Source organism: Paralichthys olivaceus, chromosome 21 (assembly GCF_024713975.1).
Source record: "Paralichthys olivaceus isolate ysfri-2021 chromosome 21, ASM2471397v2, whole genome shotgun sequence".
Lineage (NCBI taxonomy): Eukaryota > Metazoa > Chordata > Actinopteri > Pleuronectiformes > Paralichthyidae > Paralichthys > Paralichthys olivaceus.
Window position 1 is genome coordinate 5,271,860 of NC_091113.1, and position 27,018 is coordinate 5,298,877.

General features: G+C 40.9%; 1 protein-coding gene across 3 annotated transcripts in view; it reads left to right on the forward strand.

The window, feature by feature from the left end:
- LOC109626731 (protocadherin-15-like) overlaps positions 1 to 27,018 on the forward strand; it is a 203,125-nt gene that overhangs the window by 109,532 nt on the left and 66,575 nt on the right. For all 3 annotated transcript variants that reach the window (XM_069517681.1, XM_069517683.1, XM_069517682.1), the window contains 12 exons: positions 2,852 to 3,012; positions 3,491 to 3,646; positions 6,501 to 6,620; positions 7,661 to 7,771; positions 10,151 to 10,321; positions 15,454 to 15,562; positions 17,126 to 17,238; positions 18,183 to 18,389; positions 20,222 to 20,356; positions 22,554 to 22,703; positions 22,889 to 22,980; positions 23,685 to 23,786. In XM_069517681.1, coding sequence (XP_069373782.1) covers positions 2,852 to 3,012; positions 3,491 to 3,646; positions 6,501 to 6,620; positions 7,661 to 7,771; positions 10,151 to 10,321; positions 15,454 to 15,562; positions 17,126 to 17,238; positions 18,183 to 18,389; positions 20,222 to 20,356; positions 22,554 to 22,703; positions 22,889 to 22,980; positions 23,685 to 23,786 — 1,627 coding nt within the window. The remainder of the gene's footprint in view (positions 1 to 2,851; positions 3,013 to 3,490; positions 3,647 to 6,500; positions 6,621 to 7,660; positions 7,772 to 10,150; positions 10,322 to 15,453; positions 15,563 to 17,125; positions 17,239 to 18,182; positions 18,390 to 20,221; positions 20,357 to 22,553; positions 22,704 to 22,888; positions 22,981 to 23,684; positions 23,787 to 27,018) is intronic.

Sequence of the window (27,018 nt, forward strand, 5' to 3'; positions counted from 1 at the left end):
ACTATGAACCAGACGTCCTGTTAAACCTGGCGCTTGTTAAATAATAAAGCCAAAGCATCATTGAAATCAAGGTTATTTTTTTAAAATCACTTGACTGAGACTGCTTGACGTATTTTTACCTGCAAATCACCAACACTCCAACAGTCCTGTGCAGTTATCAGCTGCTCCATCAATAAACTTCACTGAGAAAGTTCACAAAAACAGAAAATGCCAAGTAAACCCCACAGGCCTCTGCTGCATGAAAGTAATCTAACTTTAATTTGTCTCTATTAAATACAGACGGTTGCATTCTAAGCTAAATGTCGACAGTGGACCATCATATGGCCACTGAAGACCAGCGTCTGCTGAGCTGTAATTACCTAAATTACACTTGGGATCAGATTTTTATGAAATGCTCGTGTTCAATCTCACAAAGCACAGAATTGATGGATGAGATTATTGTTGATTTGTAATCAAACGCTAGCAAGTTAATGCTGGCTGTGAGTTTTAATTCTCGTCCAGATTGTGGAGGTCGAGCGAAATCGACAATTTCTGATTTTTTTTCCCCCTATAAAGCTTTGTGTCATAATCAATTTCAAACTAATGTTTTGAAACCGAATAACTTCCACATTTGGATCACCTAATTTGTTCGAGGGAGAAACTGCCAAACACAATTATGCTAAACATCACAATTCAGCGTAAACGTGCTCAGTTCTGCTCGGTTATGGCGGCGTCGCTTTAGTGCACAAAACTTACATCAGCAAGTGAAAAAAAAAAACGCCAACACGAATGAAATATTTCTGTAACATATCTTCTCATCAGACAGCACTGATCTGTTTGAATTAGCAGGATTTATCCAGGCCGTCACTCACTGCTGCTGTTTCTTTGAATCCCCTTTACCTCCTCTCTCCATGAGCTGAATCCTCGGGTAGATGTGATGATTACTTTTCAGTCCATGGCTCTTACCTGGCTGACACCCCCGAGCTGTGTCTGCACATTCAGTTAAGCTAATGTCCTGTAAAAATTCTATTAATGCAGCGCCACAATGCTCATTTTCTTTCTATTTCCTCCTGATATTCTCTTCATTCTTGATTTCTATCGCCCCCTCATTCAACCCAATCATTCCTCTGCTATCTTTCTCATTTCTCTCGCCGTCTAATTGCCCTTTGTGCCTCTCCTACTCTCTGAAATTCTCTTGGCGTTGTTGCTTTAACGCATCGCATGGGTCAATTTAATCAGGTGCTGCTGAGTGCAAGATTCAGTCACATAAAGTGAGGTCACTGTGAAAAGAGCCCATTTATATTAGATGGTCTATGGAATTAAATTAGACACAGATCAGTTACACACGGTGTAGGTATTCCTCTGTCTTTCTTCTTCACCTGTGCTTGTGCTTTTTAAAATCATTTTGCAAGACAGCAGCGGAAAAATCGGAGGAGCGATAGCCGAAGGATGGCGAGGAACGACTTTCCCCCTAATGAATTCCATTTTCAATCCCGTTTTTCATATAAAGAAACCAATTTCATTAAGTTGCCGGGTTTATTTAACATCAGCAAATCACAGCAACGCATTTGACATGGTTTCCATGGCAGCACAGAAAGCCATGACCCAATTTCATGTCTACAGCATAGTTCATGTGTGTGTTCATACTGTTGTATATGTGCATGGAGCAGACACACACACGCACACACACACAGACACACACACACAAAAGCAATTAAACACAAACTGACACAGACCATCTTGCCGCCTCAACTTTCCCCTCTCCCCTACATCTCTGTCTTTATCTCTCATTTCTAATTTCCTTTCCTTCTGTTTTCTACTCATCTCTCTCCCAGTCAATCACTCAGTGAAACACACGCACACGCACACACACGCACACACACACACACACACACACACACACACACACACACACACTCTCATCTATAGTTTTGTTCTTCTTCCTCGTATATGCTTCATACCTGTGATAATATTTTAGAGTATTTTCACCTTGACGACTATACATTTGTTGAAAAAACTGATTAAGCAGATGAATGAGAACGAACCTCAGTGAGAATAAATTAAAACATGCTTTAACTAACTCCATCATTTGCATTTTAAATCTGTAAAATCTGATTTGAGTGGGTGTTTTAGAGATTACAGAGATTCACATGCAAAGGGTTAAAAAAGTTTGGCAGCAGGTTTTCATGGACTCAGTAAACGTGTCTGATTCTGCAGATGCTTTTCCTTTCTTCATGTGCTACTTCTTTGACCCCTCGCCCTCCTCTGATGCAACTCCGGCGGGCCTTATTATGATTGAGAGATGATATGCATTGCCTGAAAATAAACAGAAGGCGGTTTCCATTCCGATCATGTGCTGTCTCTGTGTTTGTATTTCTGACGCTGCCTCCTCCTCTCTGTCTTTCAATATTCCTCTTAGTTCCTCACTTCACCAGCTTTAGAGTCAAGCAGGTTAAATTGATCATGTTTTTTTTTTTTTGCCATCTGTCAAACTACAATGTGTACTTTTATTCATGCTATTCTTTTTATGTGTACTATTCTATTCATTCCAAGTATCGGAGCAGAGAAGACAGACTCTAATATCTGTTATTAATTGATTTATTTTGACTGAAATCCAACATGCATTTTTACTGTCTCTTCCTATTTGTGTGTGTCTCCGACTAATTGCCTTTGACCCTGAGCTGTATATAGTTCTCACGTGTGCTGTGTATTTAATGAACATGAAGGAGAACAGAGGGTTTTCTTTTTTTCTTTATAAAATTAGATTAAGGATCAAACCACGTATCTGCTTTTGATTCAAACTCTATTTCCAGGAACTCTGGACAGTACGTCTTCCTCAGAGGTTCAATCGGTGGTTTTCATTGTTTTCCAGGAACCTTGTTGGTGGAGAACATGCAGATAAATGGCGTGGCCGAGGGTCCGGATCGTACCATCTCTCTTTCCCTAAGGGACAACCACGACTACTGGGTGATTCTCGACCCTTCCAAGCAAGCCCTTTATCTCAACAGCACTGGACGCCTTCTGGATAGAGATGTAAGGCACCTGAACAATTTCATTCTTTTTCATTTACCATCTATGAGTTTTTCATTTTTTACAGTTTTATATCTTGTTCAGCTTTGGCTTCTTATTCTGAGACAGAAGCTGATATATTTATGAATCTATGGCTCAGGCCCTGCTGCTGAATTTAAAATCTAGAGCATATTTAAATAGGATGTTGTTTCAACAGATACACAATAGTTTCTCTTTTTCACTTTATCACAGAGGGTGAATATTGTGGAAGTGAATGTTTTCCAGCAAATACAAATGTTTTTGCTCCATTTTCTCTGCATCAGCCTTATGTTGATATTTGAATAAAGTAAATGCAACACATTGTTTTTCATGATCACCCTCTACTCTAAATTTAAATATACATTAAGGTGGCAGTCATCGTTTTCTTTTAATTTCCGACTAATTAATTAAGATGCATCAATCAAAAATCACTATCTGTGCCTCTTTTTATTGTCTTTCCCAGCCCCCCTCATATATTCAGTCCATCGTGGTTCAGGTTCAATGTACCAACGAGCTGATCGGCACCGTGATTTTACACGAGGTCCGCATCGTCGTTCGAGACCGCAACGACAATGCTCCGCGATTCCAGCAGCCGAGATACTACGTGGCTGTGAGCGAGGTAAAAACAATCACACACATGCAAAACGGGAAACATTTATTTCTCACAGAGACATTCAGTGTGACAGAAACACTCAACCATCTTTCACCTGAGCTGCACTCATTCTGCATCATGATCGAGGGCACAGGGCAGATTTGCAGAAACACCAGTCCAGCAGGAGGATGAGAGATCGGCCGAGCTTTTCTCCGTGCGATAGAGATGACACAGAGGCGGCCTGCATTCTGAAAAATGTTGCCAGGCATAGCTGGGTGCTGCAGTGTGTTTTAAATAAAAGAAGACTCCACCAAGTAGTATTGTACATGGCGTTTTGCTGTCAGACTAAAATTAAAGGCAGCACAGCGTAGGCAAAGTTTCTGAGCAGCTGTGGAAAGGATCTAAATCTGTTATTCCGAGGCTTCCAGAATAGTCTTTACAATGTCAATCCCACATTTAGTGTGTCTCCGTGGCCCGGGGAGGCAGATTTGAACTAGAAGAGTTTGAGACTTTAACTGGACAAGGATACATGTAGCCCACTGCCAGCGCAACCTTAGGCGGACCCAGTAGAAAATCTCATTATACAGTCTTCCACAGCCTGTCCAACTCGATCTGTCTTCTCAACCTCTCTCTTTCTCTCTCTTGGCCTCTCCTCTGTTTTTGCGGCTTTGCCCTCCCTCCCACCTCCTCCACTTCCACTGCCCCTGCACAGCTCCCTGCTCTTCATTAAGTCACCTTTCCTCAACCTCCCCACCTTTCCTCTGCCACTCTCTATGTACCTCTGATAGTCTTTTTTCTCTCCCCTCCTTCACCCTGCCACCTCGTGCACCGCTTCAGTTTCTCATTGCTCTCACGAACAAAATGCACTTGAAGCACCACCGTACAATGAAACCTGTGCCATGCCAAGGCTAATGTGGTCCGTTTGGTGGTAATGATACTGTATAATAATAAAAAAGTGAATATATTTATCCCGAATTTGTGCAATAATTTAAAAGCTGGAGCAGATTTATTCAGATATGAGCGCAGACCTGCTCATTAGCTAGAGATCTATTGGCTAATTCACTTATATTGCCCCTAGAACTCCCACCACCCAATGCAGTAAATTTCATATTGAGCGAGGGACTCAGGAGTTCATCCAGCTTTATCTACATTACACCAGCTTCAGTTGTCAATAATCTAACAATTGTTAAGAGCAAGAAAGAGATGCAGACAGATGAAAACACACAGGGAGGCAATACGGTTATTTATAATTTATGTCAAGGATAGAATTTATGAGCTCACTGTGAAAGTTTTTTCCGGTACAAGGTGATCCCTGTGGCTGATTTCATGAGCTGGCACCGAAGCCCGAGTGTAGAGTTGTTTCATTAGAGCCCCATCCAGAAGTGGCAAAGTGACAGCATAAGGCGTTCTGAGGACCATTGTTAGATCAGTGGGAGGCATAGATAACCCTGTTGAGGGAAATGATGTAACAAATCACTGGTGCAGCAGCTAAATTAAACCTAATCTCAAATGTTTCTTGCGCTGTCTGGAGATTAGACTTAAGTTCTGACACCTAATCACAGATCCCGAGGCACATGGCGGCACAAAAAAAAAAAAAAACAGCACAGCAATTTGTGCTTGGCAAAGTTCTTCCTTTCATGTGCAGTGGAAAGTGTTCAACTCTAACACAGAGAATCCCTCAGAAATACTTGTATCTAACCGAACATCGTTCTGAATATCTAGCAACTCGTTCCTCTACCGTGAAGACAGAGATACTACTGTATGTGCTGGTGCATATATGCAGGTATTAAAGTTAGTTTTAAAGCAGGAATTTAAGGCAAAATCTAAGTATTTGCATTGGAAACAAAGACTAATATGGTATTTACACTGCACTATAAGAATATTTTAGGCCATACTGACTACACATCATGTACACTACATAATATACTACAGGCTACTGCTTACTAATGTCTCTGTTTGCTATCTCCAGCCACTGTAACACTTAGTATATTTAAATTATCTATAACAGCTGATTATATATCTGACTAGAGATATTTGTTCTGGTTCTTAAATATCTCCCATTTTTAAAGGTAAAACAATAAATCATCAGTTAGCTGCCACAGCAATGGTATCGACACATAAATCAAACCTTTCCAAATCTATGCTTTGAGAAATGTTGCTTTAGCTGCTTCTTCCAACTCCTCTGCTGTTGAGAACTCATTAATTTTGTTCATTTCACTGTGAGAAGGGAGGCAGTAATAAGCTATGGCTAATCTATTTTAACAGTGGCTCGTTATTTTATAACCACAAGCATTCGGTTCCAATATGTTTCTGTGTTATTTCGTTCCTCTGAACTCAAACCCCAGTGTGAAGATGCTGATGCTCTCCACTGTCACAAGTGCTCTTAACATACCATGTGTGATTTTCTATTACCGAATTCTCCGCTTTTACTCTTCACGTTAAAACTTTTATGAGATGGGGCAATGAGGTGTCGCTAATATTCACGGTGGTGAGATGGAGAAAGGCACCAAGGGAAGAGACACTGGACGAACTGAGCTGCCTGCATTTCATTCCATTTGCAGTGCAAATCAAAATACACCAACTACTGCACTTCCTTCTCCAGCCCCATTTCAGCGCAATAAGCATAAAACAGCAAGTCTTTTTGTGTTTGTTTTGTAGAAACAGTGGGGTACTTAGACTCCCCATGGACAAACACGTATGAAAATCTTTTTAATGTGTCCTGTCTTTATCTCTGCCGCATACCGACAGCAGATTCAAAGACAAGACACAGCAGTGTGGGATAGGAGCTGTTTAATGTCTGTGGTAAAGAGTTTGAGTCTTTGACGACTTGTTGCGGGAGCTTGTAGACAAAGATGCTGAGATTCTGTTGTTTTTCTTTCAGTTGACACCAGTTGGAACCACGATCTTCTCTGGTTTCTGGGGGAACAACGGGGCAGCGGACATCGACGATGGCCCCAACGGACAGATAGAGTATACGATCCAGTACAACCCAAAAGACCCGGTAGGTTATCTTTCTGCCTAACGAACTCCTCTGTGCCTCAGAATGTCATGTGGTTTTGCACCTTTTCTTTTTTTTTTGTAAATTTGTCATAGCTGAATGAAAAGTCTGGGAAAAGCCTGTATGTTGTCATATTCATTCATTTTGTTGTTATGTGATATTATATAGCAGCTTTATACCTCCAGTGATGTGTTAAATACAGTAAATAGCAGCATGAACAAATTCATAACTTGAAATCAAAGACATTAATATGCCTTCAACTGTAATATGTACTTTCTGATCATAATATGATAATCATAATAATATTGTAAACATATGATGGTTTGGAGGTTTCAATAACAGATGCTGTGTGTGTATCTGAATAATCCTCCTGCAGAGGACAGGAGAGAGAGAGCATGTCCTCCTGATCTTTTCCATTCTGGCCGGTATTTACCGCGTGCCTCTGACCACATCTCTGCTCTGATCCCATGTTTTGCTTTGGGTCCTGCCAACACAAAACCCGCAGGAGCTACTGGACGCTCACCTGCACTCACAGATTCCATGTATCTGCACACGCGTCACTGGGTTGGTAGCAGAATTGACGGGTTATTAATGGGATGGTTTTCTTTTATATGGAAGGTCATCCCCCTCATACACCTGCAAATCACCAACTGATGAGAACTGAGGTTTTCAGCCCTTAAGTATCGATGGAAATGATACTCAAGGGCTGAATCATGAGCCGAGTTACTATTAGAATATAATATTTCTCTCGCTACTTTGTTTTGAAGCAGATTCCGCTTGACTCCCTACTTTTTATATTTTATATATCTTATCCCCTTAGCTGTGAAACTCCAGTATTCATAGTAACTCGGTATAATAAAGAATGCAGGTTCATAATAATGAAATCACACTCTAGGCTCGCTGATAGAGGAATACAGTCGCTCCTACACTCCTACAAAGAGTTTATCTTTAAACTGCACCATTGACCCTGTAAGACACTCAAAGCGCTTGTGTTTGTATTGTGTGTGTGTGTGTGTGTGCGTGTGTGCGTGTGTGTGTTTCAGACAGCCAACAGGACCTTCGACATCCCGCTGACACTGTTTGGCTCTGTGGTCCTAAGAGAAAGACTCAACTACGAGGAGATAACACGGTACCTGGTCATCATACAGGCTAACGTAAGTGTGCTTTCATATAGTAAAAAAGAAAATGAAATAAAAAATAAATTGACTCCTTCTCCCCTGCGAACCTTTGAGGATAGGCAGTATAGAAAAATGAATGAAAAAAAATAAGTTGGGTTTTCATCTGTGGCTGAAAAAAATAAAGTGTCTCCAGACTGAGTGGGAGAATAATCTCCAGCCTAAAGTTAAATGTTATCTTTATGTACACTTGTATTATTATGGTAACATCACAGACAGACTATTTCTGCTCGACTGAATCAGCCTAAGGGAAGTGTAAGAGCATCCTTAATTATCACTAATGTCTTTCTTAATATTGTTTTTCTCCTTTTCTTTCTCAGCACATTATGTGTTTTACTTATTTAAGTGGTTTAACAGCACGACATATACATTTCAGTCAATGTGCAAAACGGTCTCTTGGGGAACAGTTGGATCTGAGGTTTGACAGAAAATTATTTAATTTGCTGATTGGGCCATTAAGCTTTTTGTTGTGACACTGAAACCTCGCTCACAAAGTCTTCTGGCAAACAGTCATATTTCTTCAGGCCCATTTAGCCTGGAAATATTATTAAAAGTCAACAGTACTCTGAAAGACGAATGTGTTTCTGACTGCTTGAAAGCCTGACATATTCACTCTTCATCTTAATACAATATTAAGAGTGTTTTGAGTGGCTTCGACTTAGAATATAAATTCTCAGAAAATACTTGGAGATGTACAAGAAGGTAAAACAACCTCTTGAAAAAAGATTTTTGTAGGTAAGTGTTACATGAGGGGAAAAATGAAGCACTAATTGCCTGAAACTCATAAACTTATAACCTCATCAAAAACAAAATGAAAATATCTTTTAATGACTTATCATATGTCTACTACATAGTGGTGTGGTGATTAGAGCTGTCAGCTCACAGCAAGAAGGTTTTTGGTTCCTGGGGTCTCCGTGTTTCATGCTCTCCACATTTTTGCTTTATTTGATACAAGGCGACCTTGTCCGGGGTCTAGCCCCCCTCTTGCCCAACGTCGGCTGCGATTGGCTGCAGCCCCTCCAGTTAAAGGAGAATAGATAATTAATATTTCATCAACAGATTTATAGCTTTTATCTTGTTTGGCAAATTTTCAAGTTAGTGAGGAGACGGACGGAGAAAGGCATCAAGTGTTCCTCCTGTTGCAGCTGCCTTTGTAATTTGATCTAATTCAGCAAGTAATAAGTGACACAAGGTCTCTTCACCAACGAGTGTGTACATGCACATTCATAAACGTGTGTTCATTTACTTTCAGTGTCCCACTGTTTCACTATTTCAGCTGAAGGTCTTCTTCTATAGAGACACTTAACACTGTGTAAACATTTTGTTCATTTCCAGGTGATATGTTCTTCTGCTGGTTTTTATTTTCGAAGTCGTTTCAGGACCACACTGTAGAAACATTCAGATTGTAGATTATTACTGGGAGCAAGGGTTTTACAAATGTCAAATGAATCAATATGTAATTAAAGCGTAGTATGATGTATTATTGATGCGTGAAACTGAGAAAGGGGGATACAGATGAGGGACGTACAGTATAACTGTATATAGTTAAAGGTTTTATTTTATAAAATTACAGTAAAACTGGAATGTTGGAGTTTGGACAAAACCGTTTTTAATTAATTTATCAATGAGGAATAAATAAGAATTTAAACTTAATTGGTTTGTGGTTGTTCATGGTTATTCAGTGAATGGGCACAGGCAGGAGCACAGAAACTGTCAGTGAAGGCATCTTATTTTATTGTTTTATTTAAAATCCAATTACTTTCCATCTGTGTTTGTCAGATTAATAAATTATTATGAATCGAATGTACTTTTATATATAAATGAATGTTCTTGAAGCTGCGTCTGACTCCTGAACTTTCTTTGGCCACTTATTTAACAGCAAGATATAGAAGTGGAAGTTCCATAACGATTATTTATTACTCAAACTTTATAATTATCATCTTCTGGTCGAACAATTTCAACAAATTAGTTTTTCTTTTTGTGAGTTTTTCAAGGAATTTCAAATCTGTGTATTCTCTGCTTACTTTACCAGCTTTTGTACGACATTGTTAATTAAATTAATTGATGTAACAAGCAGAGTATGTTTGTCTGTATCCTGTTGGGCCATCTATTCAGAGCTGTGCTGAGATGAAGCTGTTATAGAAGCAATAAAAAACCTGTTTAGTTGCTCTTAATGAGGTATAAATAGACTCTGACGGCTCTGAGAGTTCCCGGCAGCTTTGATGATGTCCTGAAAATATTCAGCTGAACTAACAGGTCACTCGTTATTCAAGATTTGAAGATGAAGATGTCCAAATAGAAGATCGTGCAGAATCAACTCAAAATCAAATTCTCTCTCTCTGTCTCTCTGTCTCATAGGACCGGGCCCCCTACCCTAGCGAACGCCGCACGGCCACCACCACTCTGACAGTGGATGTGCTGGATGGTGACGACTTGGGTCCCATGTTTCTGCCCTGCACGCTCGTGGGAAACACCCGTGACTGCAGTCCCATCACGTACAAGACTAATGTACTGGAGCTGACAGAGCCGGTGAGTCTGAGCCCTTTATGGAAATATATATACAGTTTTCTATCTATACGTTATGTGCAGGGGCCACGTTTGTGTCTGGGTCTGTGTGCAAATGTGCATCCCACCATTTGCTCTATTTTTAGTAGACAACAGTGCTTTTAGTGCGAGGTTAAGATTAGACGTTGAGGTTAAACGTGAACTTTCATCTCTCGGGGCTCATCCACACCATTTTTTGTATTTTCTGACATCATCCGTGTGTGTGCACAGCTGTTCAGTATGTCAGGTTTTCTTTTTTTTTTTTTTTTACTGTTGAAAAGGTCACTGATGATTTCATGTTTTTTTTTTGTACAAGGTGTTAATGTCCTGAAAAACACGTGTTACAAGAGTGAGTCTGCCACACTGTCATATGTTTTTATGCTTACACAGCTCTATTTATTTATATATATATTTATACTTGTGTTTCTTGGGCATTTAGCTGATGCTGTTCTCCAGAGCGACTCGCAGCATCACTTTGTAAATGAGACAAAGTTGCTGCAGGCAAAATCCCCAACTCCGACAACTCAGCAGAGCATTCATCCCTTAACACACACAGACACACACACCCTTTATGGTGACAAGCTGGCAGTGTGTTCATGCTCTAACACCCCCCACCACACACACACACACACACACACACACACACACACACACACACACACACACACACACACACACACGCACACACAATCAATCACCTACACACACACACACATACACAAAAAGCCATAACAACGTCAATGTCAATTCACAACTGAACATTGTCTACGTTGTCTCTTTGTCTATATTGAGGACTTTCTCACATGTACACACACACACACACACACACACACACACACACACACACACACACACACTCACTCTTCCCTGCCAAGAGATGCACTGCGAGGGACAACAGGAGTAAATCAACTTTACACACCTCATGGTTTTGAGAAGGAGAAAGTGAATGCAGGCAAGGACGGGGTTTATGATGGAGAGGTACGTAGAGGTGGGAGTGTGAAGGGGAGACGTGAAGGCAGACACACACACACACACACACAGATGTCACGCTCGGAAAATACTTAAGGGGTTCTAAAATGTGAAGCGTTCCATAAAACATGTTGCATCTCACTCAAAAAATTGGTTCTCAGTTGTCAATTGGCTCCCAATACCGAACTTCTAAAGACTGCAGACGCTTCACTGATTTCAATATTTATGACCCCACGGCATCACAGGATAGACTAGATTCAGCACCTCGTGATTGAACGCCTCCGCTAACCGGTCAAGTTGAAGTTTACATCCATGTCTAATTAGACTGGTATAAAATATGTAGTGAAGACTGAAATCGTATATAAGGTGTTTTTATCAGAATTAGCATATGAGGTTTTGAGTTATGGTCAAACTATGTGAGGCTGCACCATGCGGATGTGATGCGAGGTATTAGCACAATGCTACGAGGTGCGTAAATGCAACCTTTAAGTTTTTGGGGCGACCATGATACTCCCAAGCAGAGAAGGTTGTGCACTAATTTAAAGGTTTGATCCCCAGCTCCTTCTCTACGCACTTCAGTACTGAAGTGTTCAGATAGAGAACCTTCATATCAACGCAGTCCATTAACCATTTAACATACCCCATTGACCAATTTGCATCGGCAGGTGATGATTCACTTCTTCTCTAATCCTGAAACCTACTGCAAAAACACTGAAGCTAATTTTTTCTTTAACATCCATAGACTTCAACTGAATTATTTCAGATCGTTGGAATAAATGCATGTTTGTGCCAACAGCAGGAACTCTGCCATTAGATTTGCCTGAACGCACTCTCATTTATTTAAAGCAGCAATGTCTCTGGGGCCCGGTTTGATTGATTATGAGTAGACTTTGAAGCTGTGTGATAAGAGAACCCTGATACGTTCTGCTCGAATGAACCCCATCGTAGTGAGTGAAGGTTAGTGTTCATGTTTACTGGATGGATGGATGGATGGATGGATGGATGGATAGATGGATATATGGAGAGATGGATGGATAGATAGAAAGAAAGAGGTGGAAATACCAAGCAAGTTGAAAGTCCACAGCTGCTTTTGCTGTGGTAAAACAGAGGAGGTGAAGTGAGGAGAGGAATGAACGAGTCAAAGCGAGATAACAGTTTGAGTCCTAATCAGACAGATAAGATATGACAACCTCACAGCCTCAGAGCCAAAAGAACTACTCTACTCGTTCTCCCTCGCACACCCACACACACAGATGCCGGTCATTTACGCAGAGCAGTCGGCTGTCAGGCCGCGTTCACACATTTACTTCAAAAGTCTTGCAGCCTCTAAAAAATAGATTATTGAACAGCCTAGTAAACAACTCTCCCAACACCTGACGAATCATCCACTTTGCTATTATGTCACGCAGGCAATTGATTGGCTACAGGCAACAAGACGCTGAACAAAACATCAAACACATCGCTTCATGCCGTAGCTTTATTTTGCGGCTGCTGTTTTCCATGTGGCCTTTATGGCTCTGCAGCACTGCGGCTCGCTGCAGCGTGGAAACAGCAACCTGTTCTTTTTTTAGTGCAACAGGGGAGCGCTGTATCTCTGTGCTGTCTGCACCACGAACAACATGGCGGTCGCATAACTAAGTGGTTGACGGTCGACTTGTCTCTCTCCCACGAGCGCAATGCATGATGGTATTGCTCGGTTAGTGGCAACCGGTTATGTACCGCTTTTCATGATGCATTGTGGGAAACAATGAGTGCACTAAACATACGGACATCACTACCAAATGGCTAATTCGCCAAATACTGATTAGTAAGTAATTTCGGACAGAGCCAAAGCCTCCACTAACCACTAGGGGCCCTCAGGGGTGTTTGCGTGCTCGATTAATGTCCTGGACGCTCTCGGTATCAACCACCTGCACGCACAGCTGCTTCCCACACTTGCCAGGTGGTGGTGTAGGGCCGTTCTAAACGGAGGAGCTCATGTGTGCCTGGTACCTATTATTTCATGTCCTGCATGTTTCTGCCAGTTGAAGCTTGGAAAGGCCAGAGAGGAAAGAGACTTTCAGTATTACCCGCTCAGCTTGACGTTTCTGCTCGGGGGGTCCACATTCTCGGTCTGTACCATTAATTCAGTCCTGTTTGTTAGGCTCTCCCTGAGTGATCTAGTTCTGCCAAGCCTAAAGTTGGTGGTTGTGAATTAGTGGCATCACACAGTTTGCTTACATGCTCTGATAACCCGAGTTTTAAAAGTTGAATATTTGCTCTTTTCTTGTTTGTCTTTGCTCTCGAACTGTCGACAGTTTGTGCTTTAACTGTTGATTGGACAAAAAAAGCCATTTGATTAAATAAACATGGACGCTAATGGGTTGGTTTTTTTTATTTTAATGTTGGAATGTGGAAATGCTAGAGACCAAATCATACACAAAAATACTCATTCATTAGTCATTACCTCCACCAAGGACTGTTTGTGTGTCTTCTAGCAGGATTATGCAACAACTACTGGAACTCGGTGTAAGTTTGGTATAAACCAAGAAAGAATCCTAGTTACATTTTGGTGCAGATTTGGACAAAAGGGCATATTCAGGAATATTTGACCTCTTTCTTTAACATTTTGTGATCGGGTCTTTTTTGACATTTCCACTGATTTCCACAGGGATAGTAAATGGATCAGGCATATTAGGGGACTGATATCTGAGTGTGTGCAACGTGGTGCAGCCTGATTGAATTCAAGGGGACTGTTGGGCCTTGGTGAAGGTATCCGCTCTACTGAGTGCCATTCTAGTTATTACATCTTATGGCTTACACTCACGCGTGACCATTCAAATTGTCCTTAGTGCCATCTCTTGTAAAGAATTATCATAAAGAACACCACAGTAATGTCATGCTCATGCTACTTCCAGGTCTGCAGATGAAAACTAAAGGTTAAACTATAAATATTGAAACAATAAAAAGGCTGGTGTGATGTGAATATACTGTAACTCACAGTAAAACCTCAGGCCTGTTTAAATGCAAAGGTCTGTTCTTGTTGAGAAAAGCAGAATCAAATAAGTGTGAGTGTGACATTGAGCCTTCCAGGACACCAGTGTATTTATATTTCTTAACTTTTTATCCATGTGGACTCGATTGATGATTTTCATTAGATTCTCAGTGACCTGGCCTTCTTTCGCTGATCCGCCCCCCCCTCTAGCGTTTACGTCTCTGTCTGCTCCCTGTTTACCCTGAACTCCTGACAGATTCATCTCCCCTTCCATATATTTACACCCTCTTTTACTCCGCTTCATTACTCGCCATAACTTCCTCTCTGCCGGCGTCCCCCTCCTCTCCTCTCCCAGTGACAGACAGCAGGAGATATAGCTCTGTGATGGCTAGTAGATTTTAAGTGCTGCATGACAGGTGCTGTGGTAAACTATTGTATCATAGCGGGAGTATGGAATTGTCTACGGTGTGTGTGTATATGTGTGTGTTTTCATTTGGGAATACGTGCAGTCTTCCTGGTCTGCTTGGTTTGACATTTTACAGCTTTGGTGATAGTAGATTTTACCCTACAGACAGTTTCTCCCACTGGGGGTCTTGGTATCACACACCTCAGCATATTGCACTATTATAAGTCAACGTTACAGCAGAGCCGCTCTCGCATACAGATGCAGATCCACACACACTCACAGGCTCAGTGTGTGTATACACAGAAATGGAACAAATACGTTATATATGCACAATCTAAATGGGTCCTAATTGTTGCTGCGAGTTGTGATTTTTATTTCACAGAATGTAATGGTGGTGTCGTTTCTTTAATGCTCTGTGTGTGCTGCACTTACACCGAATTATGTGTGGGCGTGTGTTTGTGATTTAAAGTCAACCACAGTGTGTTTTTGCCAACAATTGATTTTTTTTTTGTTTATCTCTCGCTTGCTCTGCTGGCACGCACAGAGCTTGTTGTACCATGAATACATTAAATAGCATCTGTAAAGCTTAATATCGAGGAATAACTAAATGAGACAGACCACCACTGTTTGTTTCAGGAAAGTGTTAAAACCTCCAAACCTGTTTTATTTTTGTTTCAGGTTAATTGTCAGATTCTGTGATCTCATTTGTCATATTTATAGGAAGTGGCTCTGACTGAGTTTTATCATTCACATTGGTTCTGTCCTCAGAATAAGGTGAATCCTCTCAACGTGACTCCACCAATTCAAGCTGTGGACCAAGACAGAAACATCCAACCTCCGTCCGAAAGACCAGGAATCTTATACTCCATCCTCATTGGTAGGTTGTGTCCTTTCTGGGTTTCAGGCTGGGCGCTAAGATGATGTACATGAGCGGGGGTGCTTGATAGCGAGATTAGATCTTTGTATTAAATGAGCAAAAATGTGATGATGTAACTCGATGTGATTCTTAATTTGCTTAATACAGATAATTGTAATTATATATTATAGATTATTTCTCCACACAGCATGACCCCTTCTCCAGGACAATCTCACTGATGTGTTAAATGAACACCAAGTGAAACTTATTACTAGAATTGCACTCGGAGGACATTACTGTTCAAGGCCAAACAACTCGACACGTCTGCGCAGCTCTTACAGTAGAATAATAGAGCAGGAAAAAGAAAGTAGTCTGAAACAAAAAGACGTCTGAAAATCAAACACATAAATCTGAACACTCCACACATTATTTTTCACTGATTCATAAATACTTTCTTGAGAAAATTTAAGAAAATGTGGATAAGGAAAGTTTGTTTTTTTTTAAAAAAAATCTTGTATCTGCCCCTTTTACCAGATTATTAAAAAGAAGATTATTAAATCGACCGTTCACTGATAAATTGTGATTGCAAATGACACCAGCACATATTAACTTAAATGTGTAGGTGCTAGTTTTTTCAGAATGTTTCCAAAAATGACAGACACGATGTTCTGAATTCACCCGTCACAAGTGGCTTAGTTTACTATTGATTTATTACCAACGTCTGATGGATCGATCGCTGTTCAAAATAGTAAAATGTCGTCACCGTAAAACAGATCTTTACTGGTGAGGATTTACTGACTCGTCTTGACACTGACTTGATTACGTTACCCAGACTCCTCCTGTGAAACTAATCTGTCTGAGTAAGGATTATCAGAGACTGTGTCACAAGAGGCAAAAGATTCTGTTGCAACTTTGAGCTTCTCCGAGATCTGTGATTTAAAAAAAAAAAAAGGGTGAATGAACAAAAAAGCTGATTCTGGTTGTTTTAGGAAGATGTAACGTTTGAGAATAGTGGTTTTCATTAGACAACATGGAGCACAACTGTTATTCAGTTCCCAAAAATAAAACAGTAGTTGGTTGTAACTTTGGACGACACAATTGTTTGACTGCTGCAGAGATGCAACGGAAACCCAGAATGTATTCATTCAAGCTCGGACACAAACATCTGTAACCACAAACATCGAGGGACTCACGCTGTCTCTGAATGCAGCATCCCTCAGTAGAAGCCAATACAATCAGTGTTGGCCATAAGGATGCAAGACACACATACACACACACACACACACACACACACACACACACACACACACACACACACACACACACACACACACACACACACACAGGAAATACAAACGTTAAGAAATGTGATTGTGCACATGTGCTTGTGCTGCTGCTCTTTGCCCCAGACCTTGATTTCCCCGCTGAGCAATGTAGCATTGCAAAGCACCATATACTGTGTGTGTGTGTGTGTGTGTGTCTGTGTGTTCCCACAATGGCAGAGATGAGAAAACTGGGAAGCATTAGCCATGCCTCCCTCTTTTATACTCTTACTGTGTCTCTGTGTTGCTGTCTCTGTCTCAGGCAAACCTCAGTCCTATGCAGAATATTTCAGCTTGAACAGAACCACAGCGGAGCTCGTGCTGCTGAGGCCCATCGACAGAGAACTGTACCGCAGATTTGATCTGGTTATCAAGGTGAGGAATTCCAGAGCTGCAAACAGACAAAAATGTTTCGCATTGAAAAGACAACCTCCCTCTGAAATGTGGATTTTTTTTTTTTTTTTGCTTCCTTCATTCTGTAAGATTTAAAAAGAAAATATATTGTACAAGTGGTTACTCCTATAGAATGTTCATAAAGATAGATAACACGTTTCCTGTTAAACAGAATCTATGCTGAAATATTGGTGCTGCCGGTTTGGGATTTTTATATAATTTAGAGCCAGAGTCGACAAAGTAGTGATCATGGTGTGAAGCCGCTGTGTCAGAGTCTCACCGGTAAACACACTCAACAGATTGCAAGTCAGTCTCAGGTGTTTTGTAGCGTCAAATTAAAGTAATTAAAACCCAAATTAAGCAGAAAAATTAACTCTTGGAAAAACCCTAGTGTGATAAAAACTAAATAGGAAGAAACAGGCTAATAATGTGTGGTAACTGTGAAGTACAGTTGTGCTTTGTTTCATGAAGTTGCCCACTCTGCAGTGCTGTAGGTGTCATCGTTATCCAATCAGACTGATTCACACAAACATCAAAAAGTAAAGAAAAGTTTCCATTAAACAGAAGATTGCGTCTCCTAAAATTTATATTGAGGGAAACAGTTTTCATGTCAAAGCTGACAAACTGAATAAAAACAGTGTTAAGATAAAAGACCAATGATAAAACCCCATAAAAAAATTGCACATCATCAATTAATTTATGTCCAATTGCCCTATACTTTGTTAGGAAATAAACCCGAGCAAGTGTAACTGGCCTGTTTTATTACCATTATCAAAGCTAAGAGCTCTACTGAGCGCTGTTTAACATTTATTGTGTGAAGTATTATAATTTAATACGACCTCAGCAGCAGGACTAATGACTGTCAGAGCGCAGGAAGTGAAACACCACGGCCAAAAAGGAAAAATTACTTAATCTCTCTCTTTTAGGCAGAACAGAACAATGGCCACCCCCTGCCAGCGTTTGCCAACCTCCAAATCGAAGTTCTGGATGAAAACAACCAGGCACCCTACTTCCTGGAAACAAGTTACCATGGCTACGTCAGTGAAGCATCGCCAGTGGGAACCACCATAGCGACCAGTGTCAGCCTGTCCGCACCACTGGCCATCATAGCTCTGGATAATGATGTGGAGGAGGTGAGAATAAGAGCGTCCCCGAGCTTTCACCAATTAAGATATCAGACGATTAATCAATGCAAATACGCTGAAGTTTCTCTTTGAATCAGAGGTTATTAGTGTTTTATATTTATTTGAGGACTTTGTGCAAATAAATAAAATGATGATTTGTTGCATCTACTTTCTTTAAAGCTAACTGCCAATATGACGCCTGTAGGTATCAGCTTTGTTCTTTCACCGCCCTTTACTTCTTTGTGCTGCGTTCTCTTCTTTGTCATGAGAAAAACTACACATCCATGGCAATGGATGGCAGACCTGCATGCCCTCCTGTAATTGGATGATATTTTTCAGAAGGGAGGGCTTAATGCTGGTACTGTATATCCTTATATTTTAAAATTATTAATAACAAAAAAAAACACACATACAACAAATAAATACATCAAAACAGTTTTCTGCGTGAAATGTAAAATTATATCCACATCTTTTCTCTATTGTTTTCTCTGTATGAAAAAAAAGGCAGACACCAATATGTCTGTGAAAGGTTGTTATCGAAAATATGGGGTCAGGCTCTGAAAATTAGGGTCTCACATGTGATGTAGGATTCAACAAACCAAACACAAACCCTGCTGTGTGCAGCATGGAACCAGTGTTACCATACACAAATGAAGGATTGGTCCTCTGTCCATTTCCAGCCTCCTTTTTCGTTGTGCTGACTCTCTGCATTGTGTGATGCTTGCTGTGTGTGAGGTGCCCTTTCTAACTTCTCTGTGAATCTGGATGATAAAACTGTTTCCCCCTTTAAACTGCCTCTCGGTGATAATCTAAGAATTTACAGCGCTGCAACATTGTTATCGCTGATGCATCCCCGAGAGCTGCGTTTGTTTAAGATGTAGCATGTAGTCGGTTTGACACAGAAAAAAAACAAGCTTTGGTCCATCGCTCGCTGAACGTCCCCCAAAGCACGGAATGGGCTCAACGGGGATGGCGTGTGTTCCTGAGACCGTGTGTGTTTGTGGAGATTGATAAATGTGGAGTTATTTTAAATATTGCTAACCCTGGTCTTTCCTCCTGCATCAAGTGCAAACAATCATGATTAGTCCTAATTGCTTTTATGTGCCTTCCATCAATTTTATTTATGTGTGTGCATACGACTGTGAGTGTGTGTGCTTGAGCTTATTTATGACTCAATATCCACACTGGCTACATCGACAATATTATCAGCCCCACACCCCCACCCTGCTGAGCCAGCCTTATCTTGAATGAGACACACACACACACACACACACACACACACACACACACACACACACACAAACACACAAACACACACACACACACACACACACACACACACACACACTGAGGAGGTGTCTGTGTGGGTAATGTCAGAGGAGGACTTGGTTTAGGATTGCCTCTCTATCACTGAATATAGCTCTCTCTCTCTCTCTCTCTCTCTCTCTCTCTCTCTCTCTCTCTCTCTCTCTCTCTCTCTCACACACACACACATTCACAAACACATAATCCTGTACTTCTATTTTAGTGAGCACATGCATGGGTATATTGTATTTCCTTGCCCCTTACACTAACCTTAACCACCACAACTAAATGCCAAATCCAAACCCTGTCTCGGGAAAGTATTTTCATACCTCAACTTTTTACTTATGTGGCCCCACGTGTCACTCGTTTAGAGCGTTGCCTCAAAAAGTGAGGGCTGGCCAAAATTTCTACACTTTTCCAAAACGTCCTCACACCATCAGGACTATGCTCATAATGGTCCTCACGAAGATGCAGGTACACTTCCACATCTCTTAGGACCATCTTTAAACCTCTAAACATCTCTTTCTCTTCAACAGACCAGGGACCCTCAGCTCCTGTTCTCATTGGACAGCTACTCCAACGTTTTCTCTGTGTCTGCAACTGGAATCAGAAGATATCTCACACTGCTGCAGCCACTGGACAGAGAGACACAAGACTTCTATACATTCACGGTATTCTAGAGCCTTGGCATCTGTGCACACACACACACACACACACAAAACGTACAAAACAAAAGGATGAGGAAGAGAGGGAGTTAGACGAACAGGTATCAGAAGAAAAAAAAGAGAAGGATGGGATGGACTGTGCACCACATATAAGCCCTCTCATAAACAGGAAGTGTGTGAATACAGATTTTAATTTACCTCCAATTTTATGTTGTAACAGATTTTTATGAGCGACTGGCTTGTTTACAACATTCAGGCCAGTTCTTGGCTCATGGATCAGAATCAGACTCGGAGAAACTGATGGATTGATCCCTGCAGGGATATTGCCTCATTTCAATTCCACAACATGCAGTGTGGAAAACGGAAGTATATAAGTTAAAAAAAAAAAAAAAGGAAAGCTGCTCTGAAAATGCATGAGCCAGGCTTTTGTCCCCTCTGGGAGTGCAGACCCCAAACTGAGAGGAGGTAAGGAGAGTGTTATTCAGTCCCAAGAGATCTGTCATGTAGTCTGGAGTCTCTGGTAACAAGAGTGGAGGAAAGGTTAGTGGAGTACAATGGACAGCGTGTGTGAGCAGCCTGGGAATAAACGATGCATGGATGCAGCCCCTTGTTCAACAGGTCGATGTCTGAGTTTAATCCTGTCTGTCTGTGCCAGATCCAAATCCAGAATATCCTCCTGTCCCCATGTCTTCATGAAACTTGAAATGGTCCTCACAGGTTCCTCATTAGGGTTTAGAGAATGTGATTCCTTCCTGTCCCTCTCTCTCCATTAGACTGGTGAGGTCCGTCTCAAGCTCTTCTCTTTTGTTGTTCCTCTCAATGTGCCGTTCTCCGTCTTTCATTTCAGTGCCATCGAATTCCGCAGTCTCTTTTGTTACGAGGGCACAGAGAGACTTCCTGTTGCCGAGCACAGGGTATCTGTTTGTGCATGCGTGTGTCCAACCGTATGATGTAGAGCATTGTTACATACAGGAGTGTGTTATTCATCATGTTCAGCCTGGTCACATTAGTGAGTGCGTGTGTGTGTGTGTGGCTGTGTAGCGCCTCATGCAGAGTTGATGCATACTTGATGGAAAAAATGGGCTCTGGTGTATTGATTGAAAGGCAGAGGTGTACGGTAATCATCATGAAAGCCTTGCAGGAGAAATTAAACTCAAGGACGAGAGAGTGAGTCAGCTATTAGACATCGAGGATGATTTGTCGGCACATGAGCTCGTGGAGAAGATTGGTATCGGTGAGGAAGTTTCTGTTGATCAGCACTTTGATATGCACTGCGTGTGATATCTGAAACATGGATGAGGACATGTTAGTTGAATTTGCTTGGATTGCTCTACAGGAGAGTGGCGTGACTGGAGGAAGAGAGAAGCACATTTGCTTTTTTAAATAACTTGGGCGCTGGATGTGAATATGACAATGATAAAGGTCTGGAACTAGCTAGTGCCCATTGTGTTCTACTGTGTTTTAGGATTGAACAAATGAGATGTGTTGCATAGTGGGCGTAACAGACACTGGGCTGGATTTCATCACCTTGGATAGAGCCAGGCCAGCTACTTATCCACACTTGTCGTTATGCTAAGTTAAGCTTACCATTTGCTAGCTGTAGCTTCATATTTAAAGGAGACTGTTTTATATTTGTTTTTTTGTGTATGTAAAAAGTCTGCAAAGTTGACTTGTCCTGTGTAAGTGGCAGCAGTGCATGCTGGGCAATATTTTCAGGTGTATTTTAAGAAGTAAATGTACATTGAAACAATTAGATTGTTTATGCTTGTTTTGTACATGTTTACCCTCGATTTTTCTTACTTGAAGGTAGTGCAGTCAACAAGCATCAGGAGCGCTCTGTACGTTGGTGAAAACAAATACAAAGGAGACAGCAGGGACAGATTAGTTCACAGATTTTTGAGACTTTTCAGCTGCACCCACCAGAACATATAAATAAACCCAGAGCAGGGATTTAGATTGAAAACGTACAGAGCAATTCCACCTCAAAAGAAACAAGAAAACAAACCTGACACTATCAAGATGTCAAGGACGTGCTGAGCACACAGTCCGCCCACCTCACGATGCTCAAAAGGTAGCTTTTTGTGTCTCGGCTGAGTTTAACATCTTCCGCAAGAAGGAACGTTTTAGTGTGTTTTCTTTATCCTGTCAAAAAAATAATGTATTCTTACTTTTTGTCTCTCCCCGTGTCTCTGTGTGTCTGCAGCTGTTAGCGTCGGACGGTGTCCAGCAGAGTTTTCCGGTTACCGTGACGATAACAGTGTTGGACGCAAATGACAACACTCCGACTTTCGCTAACGTCTCTTATAATGTCAACCTGTTTACTGATATGATGCCTGGAGAAACGGTGTTACAGGTACACACGGTCAATGACTACTTTTTAAAAACACAGCTCTTAAAACTTATGAACCTTGTGTATATAGATAGTATTCCATGTGAAACTGATTAGGATGAGGAGATATTTTGAAGAACATTTTTCATTGTGCTGTAAAAATATGTACGTGACTGTTTAGACAGATGGTTCTTGTGACTCTCTTCCAGCTGTCCGCAGTAGATTCTGATTCAGGTCCCAATGGTCTAGTCACCTACCGGATCTTAGCTGGAGCCCAGGAGCACTTCATTATTGGAAACAGGTAATTATATAACTTGCACTGTGATATTGTATTTATTTAGAATTTATGGACGTGTCAATATTTTAGGAGATAATTTGCTTCCTGGAAAAGAATTAGATTATGTGTTAAAAGGTTGATACCACATTTTCTAATGCCAAAAAACGAGTTCTGCCAAAGCACGGTTGACCTTCACTGAACACTGTACCTGAACGCATCACGTGTAGACACTGACAGTTTGCTGAAGGGGTGGCTGCTTCGCAAACGTACCGCTTTCCCTACACAGTCTGTGTTGACCTTGTGTAAACCTCACTTATTCACACGTCCTGTTGTTTGTTTCAATCTGTACAAAAACTCTTACTGTCAGGCTTAAGTTGTGAGAGAAAATAGGCTTATTTCCATGTAAGAAAAAAAAAACATTTTCCTGTGAACAAAAGCTGAAAATACCTCAAATGAAAGAAAATCACCTCAATTAGCAGGATGAATAGATTTTTCTCTCGTATTGTTTCAGTGCTGTTGTTTTTAATGATGAATACTTGTGTAACATTTGTAAATGGCAGTGTAACTTTATATACAAACTAGATAATAATGCAATAACAGCCAAACTGACTGATAAGGCCTTTTGAAAGTCAACTAGAGCCATAATAATAATAACAATATAAATTAAAATACAGCGCAGATAATCAAAATTCAAATGCTTCATACTCATACTGCAACTGTTTTCACAGCACTGGGGTCATTAGTGTGGCACCGGGTGTTGATCTCGCTGTGGGGCGGAGCTACGCGTTGACTGTAGAGGCCGTGGACAACGGGCCTGCACCTCAGAGAAGGTAATGTCGACAGTTTTCCAGAGCTCCTCACACTCATTGTCAGACCCTCCACGGATCTCTCCATTGCTCCCTTCTTGCTTCTTGCTCTTTCATCGATCTCTTCACCATTTCCAGGTGAGGTGTTTGTCATTTTTAGATGTATATCATGAGGTCTGGGTCTATATTGGAAAATCACATGGAGAGGAAAATGGAGGAGAAGAGCGAAGTGGAATACAAGGGTGCCAGACTACTTGTTACACTCTTTTATAGTAACCTAAAGGAAATGATACCGTGTGCATGTCAGCGAACTAACAATTTCCGCAAATTCAGGGAAGGAAAGAATAAATGCCACAGATGTTAAAACGAGAGAAGAATAAAATGCACTCTGTTCCTGTTGCATTCAAGAATAATAAGTGACTTGATAGGCTGATATATTTTTATATTCTCCTGTCTCCTGCCCTTCATGGATTAAATCTATACGAGGCCATAACTTTCACAAACTCCCCAACTCTGGTTATGGAAAAAGCATCTGCTCCTAATCTTGTGTAAACTCTATTGAGTATTGATTTGGTAGCTAAAATATGGCAGAGAGCACTTAAATTGTGAAATTTTACTTTAAGAAATTGGCGTGCGGTATTGGAGAACAGAAGCAAATCCAGCCATCGAGCTGTTCACTCACTGGAACGCGGTCAAACTGCACTGCTCCACAGATTGATGTAGCAGCTGCACTGGCAGAGAGTTTGATGCCTTGATTGTTTTTTTTATTTTATTTTATGCCTCAAGTTCTCTCAAAAAAAGAAATCATCATAGAACGGGGTTAGGTGGGAAGCGGCCACATGCTTGAGCAGTCTGCAGAAAAAGAGGGACAACATGCATCAAAAGGTTCGAGCTCCTTCTGAGGCATGTTTTCTCTCTTTCCTTTTCCTCCCAGTTTCCAGGGTTTTTTCTGTCTTGTTGCACATCATCAAATACAGAAACGCTATAAGCAAAACTCACGTGAAGAATCAACATCAGTGAAAACACAAGACCTACAAAAGGAGTTGGAGCGGCAGCGTGAACAACAGCCTGTTCGCTGATACTCAAAGAAAACCTGGGTGAAGCTCTCAGGTTTAAACAGCAAACACAGAACAGAAGCAACATTCAGTCACAGAAACACATCGTGTGTTCAACTTTGATGAAAAGAGAGTTTGAGTTAAAGACACAGAGCAACACTGAGGTGATAATTACTCTTTAGATGGGTTGATATGGAAGGGAATCAGTTTTATTGGCTGAGCAGGTCAATTAGGAACATTCCCTTCTCTTGCTTGTTTCAAAGCAGGAATTCACTTTCAGATGTTTAATTTAATTTCACCTGTCGGCAGATTTCTGTTCATCAGTCCTCTGATGAAGATTCAAGCAGCTCACCTTGTTAAATGTTAAAATACAGGAAGCAGTATGAACATTTTGGACCGTATCCACCGGATGTTACCTTTACTGTGAGCATTTCTGAATTCCACACTAACTTAGACTGAACAGTTAAAAAGCTCTGACTAACAACTGCTTGCACCCTGATCCAATATGTTCAATTGACAATTGGCCAAAACCTACCCAGCGTGTCCAACACGCCACAAAATCGAGCGGGGACTGTCAACCATTGGCGCTCAGTGATGATAGAGGTGCTCATGAGCTGACCGTAAAAATCAAAGCTTTATGAAAAAAACATTAACTGGTCGATTGTCCTCAGATTTAACCAAAGTGAATCAACCTACTTTGTCCAATCATTTGAATCTGTTATTCAACGACAAAAACTGAAAAAAAATATCTCCATTTTTAGTTCTCACTATTTCAATACATTGCTCTTTTCAGTTAAATTAGTCAGACTTCATAAAAGCCTGAATCCCCTCTTCTCTTCCTTCTCTCGGTTCCAGCTGTAGCTGCCAAATCAATAGAGAATGTGAGTCACTGCAGATTGAGGTGGTTCCAGTGATTGGCTCACAGATTGTCCTGAAATTTCCCCAGACCCCCTGCTTATCTCAGCCCAAAACATAACTCGCAAAGCCAATCAATATCTATCTCAGCTATAACTAAATTTTTCAAAACTACAGGACCCCAAAAATCCTATTTGGATTCCAGCTTAACTAATTAAATATATTATTATTATCATGATATTTTTTACATGTTAGGGGGCGCTAGACCTGTTGAAGAACCCATAAGAGTCACGTTTCATTCAGATTAGAATTTTTTTTTTTTTGATGCACCCCAGAATTGTGGAAACATCCCCTCTAATGTTTCTGCACATGCTTCACCCCTCTGACCAACGTCTGTCAATCAAGACGTTAACACCCTTCTGCTCCTCTTATCCTCATGAATGACTGACGTGAATCCAAGTCACGTAACTTAAGTCTTATCCTCCATTAAAGAAAATGCAGTTTTATTACACACACACAGAATATATTGAAATTAGCTCTGGTCCTGTGCCAGAATATAAATGTCTCATTCAACAGATGAAGCAGATTAACATCTCGTCTGCACGAAGGCAGCCCGTCTGGATCAGCTGCGTTCTTCCATCTTTATCTATACGAGATCAGATCAGCCGCGGTACTGCTGAGTGCCGAGAACGTCTTTGACAGCGATCACAGCCCAATAAACATCAGTGTAGTCACATGCATAGATTGAAATGAAACAGACTTGATGAGAAGTGGGATTCTTTGACAGTGAGATGAGATTTGAGAGAAATGCAGCAAAGTGCGTTCACCTAAACCTTCACCTAATCTAATAATGATTGGCTGGACCAACAAATTACTGCTAATGAGTGGGGAGGAGGAGGCTATTAGTGTGGGCTGAGGTAATTAAACGCTGAGCAGCAGAAAAATGCTCACAAATGCGAGTCTGTGAAATCTCAAGATTAAGCAACTTTTTTTTCAAATTAGTCTCGACAAGAATTTGATGTGCAAATACACGGGTCTGTGTGTTAAGTATGAAAAGCTGATGTGTGTGGAATCGAAAAAAGATATCAAATAAGAAACACAAAAGAAGACTTTGTTCCGTTGGGGGACAGTTGAGTTTTCGGATGAAGACAGAGAGAGAGAGAGAACTGGGCTCCTGCTACAGTAGAAATTGGTTTTCATCAATAATTCCATCTGAATTGTTTTAATAAAACACTGGCTCTCACTCTCTGTGGCAGCTCACATCTTTAAATCCTTTATTGCTTTATTTATTCATCGTTATGAACGTAAACAGATTCCATTGAAACCCCAGCTCCTTTGTTTGTTTT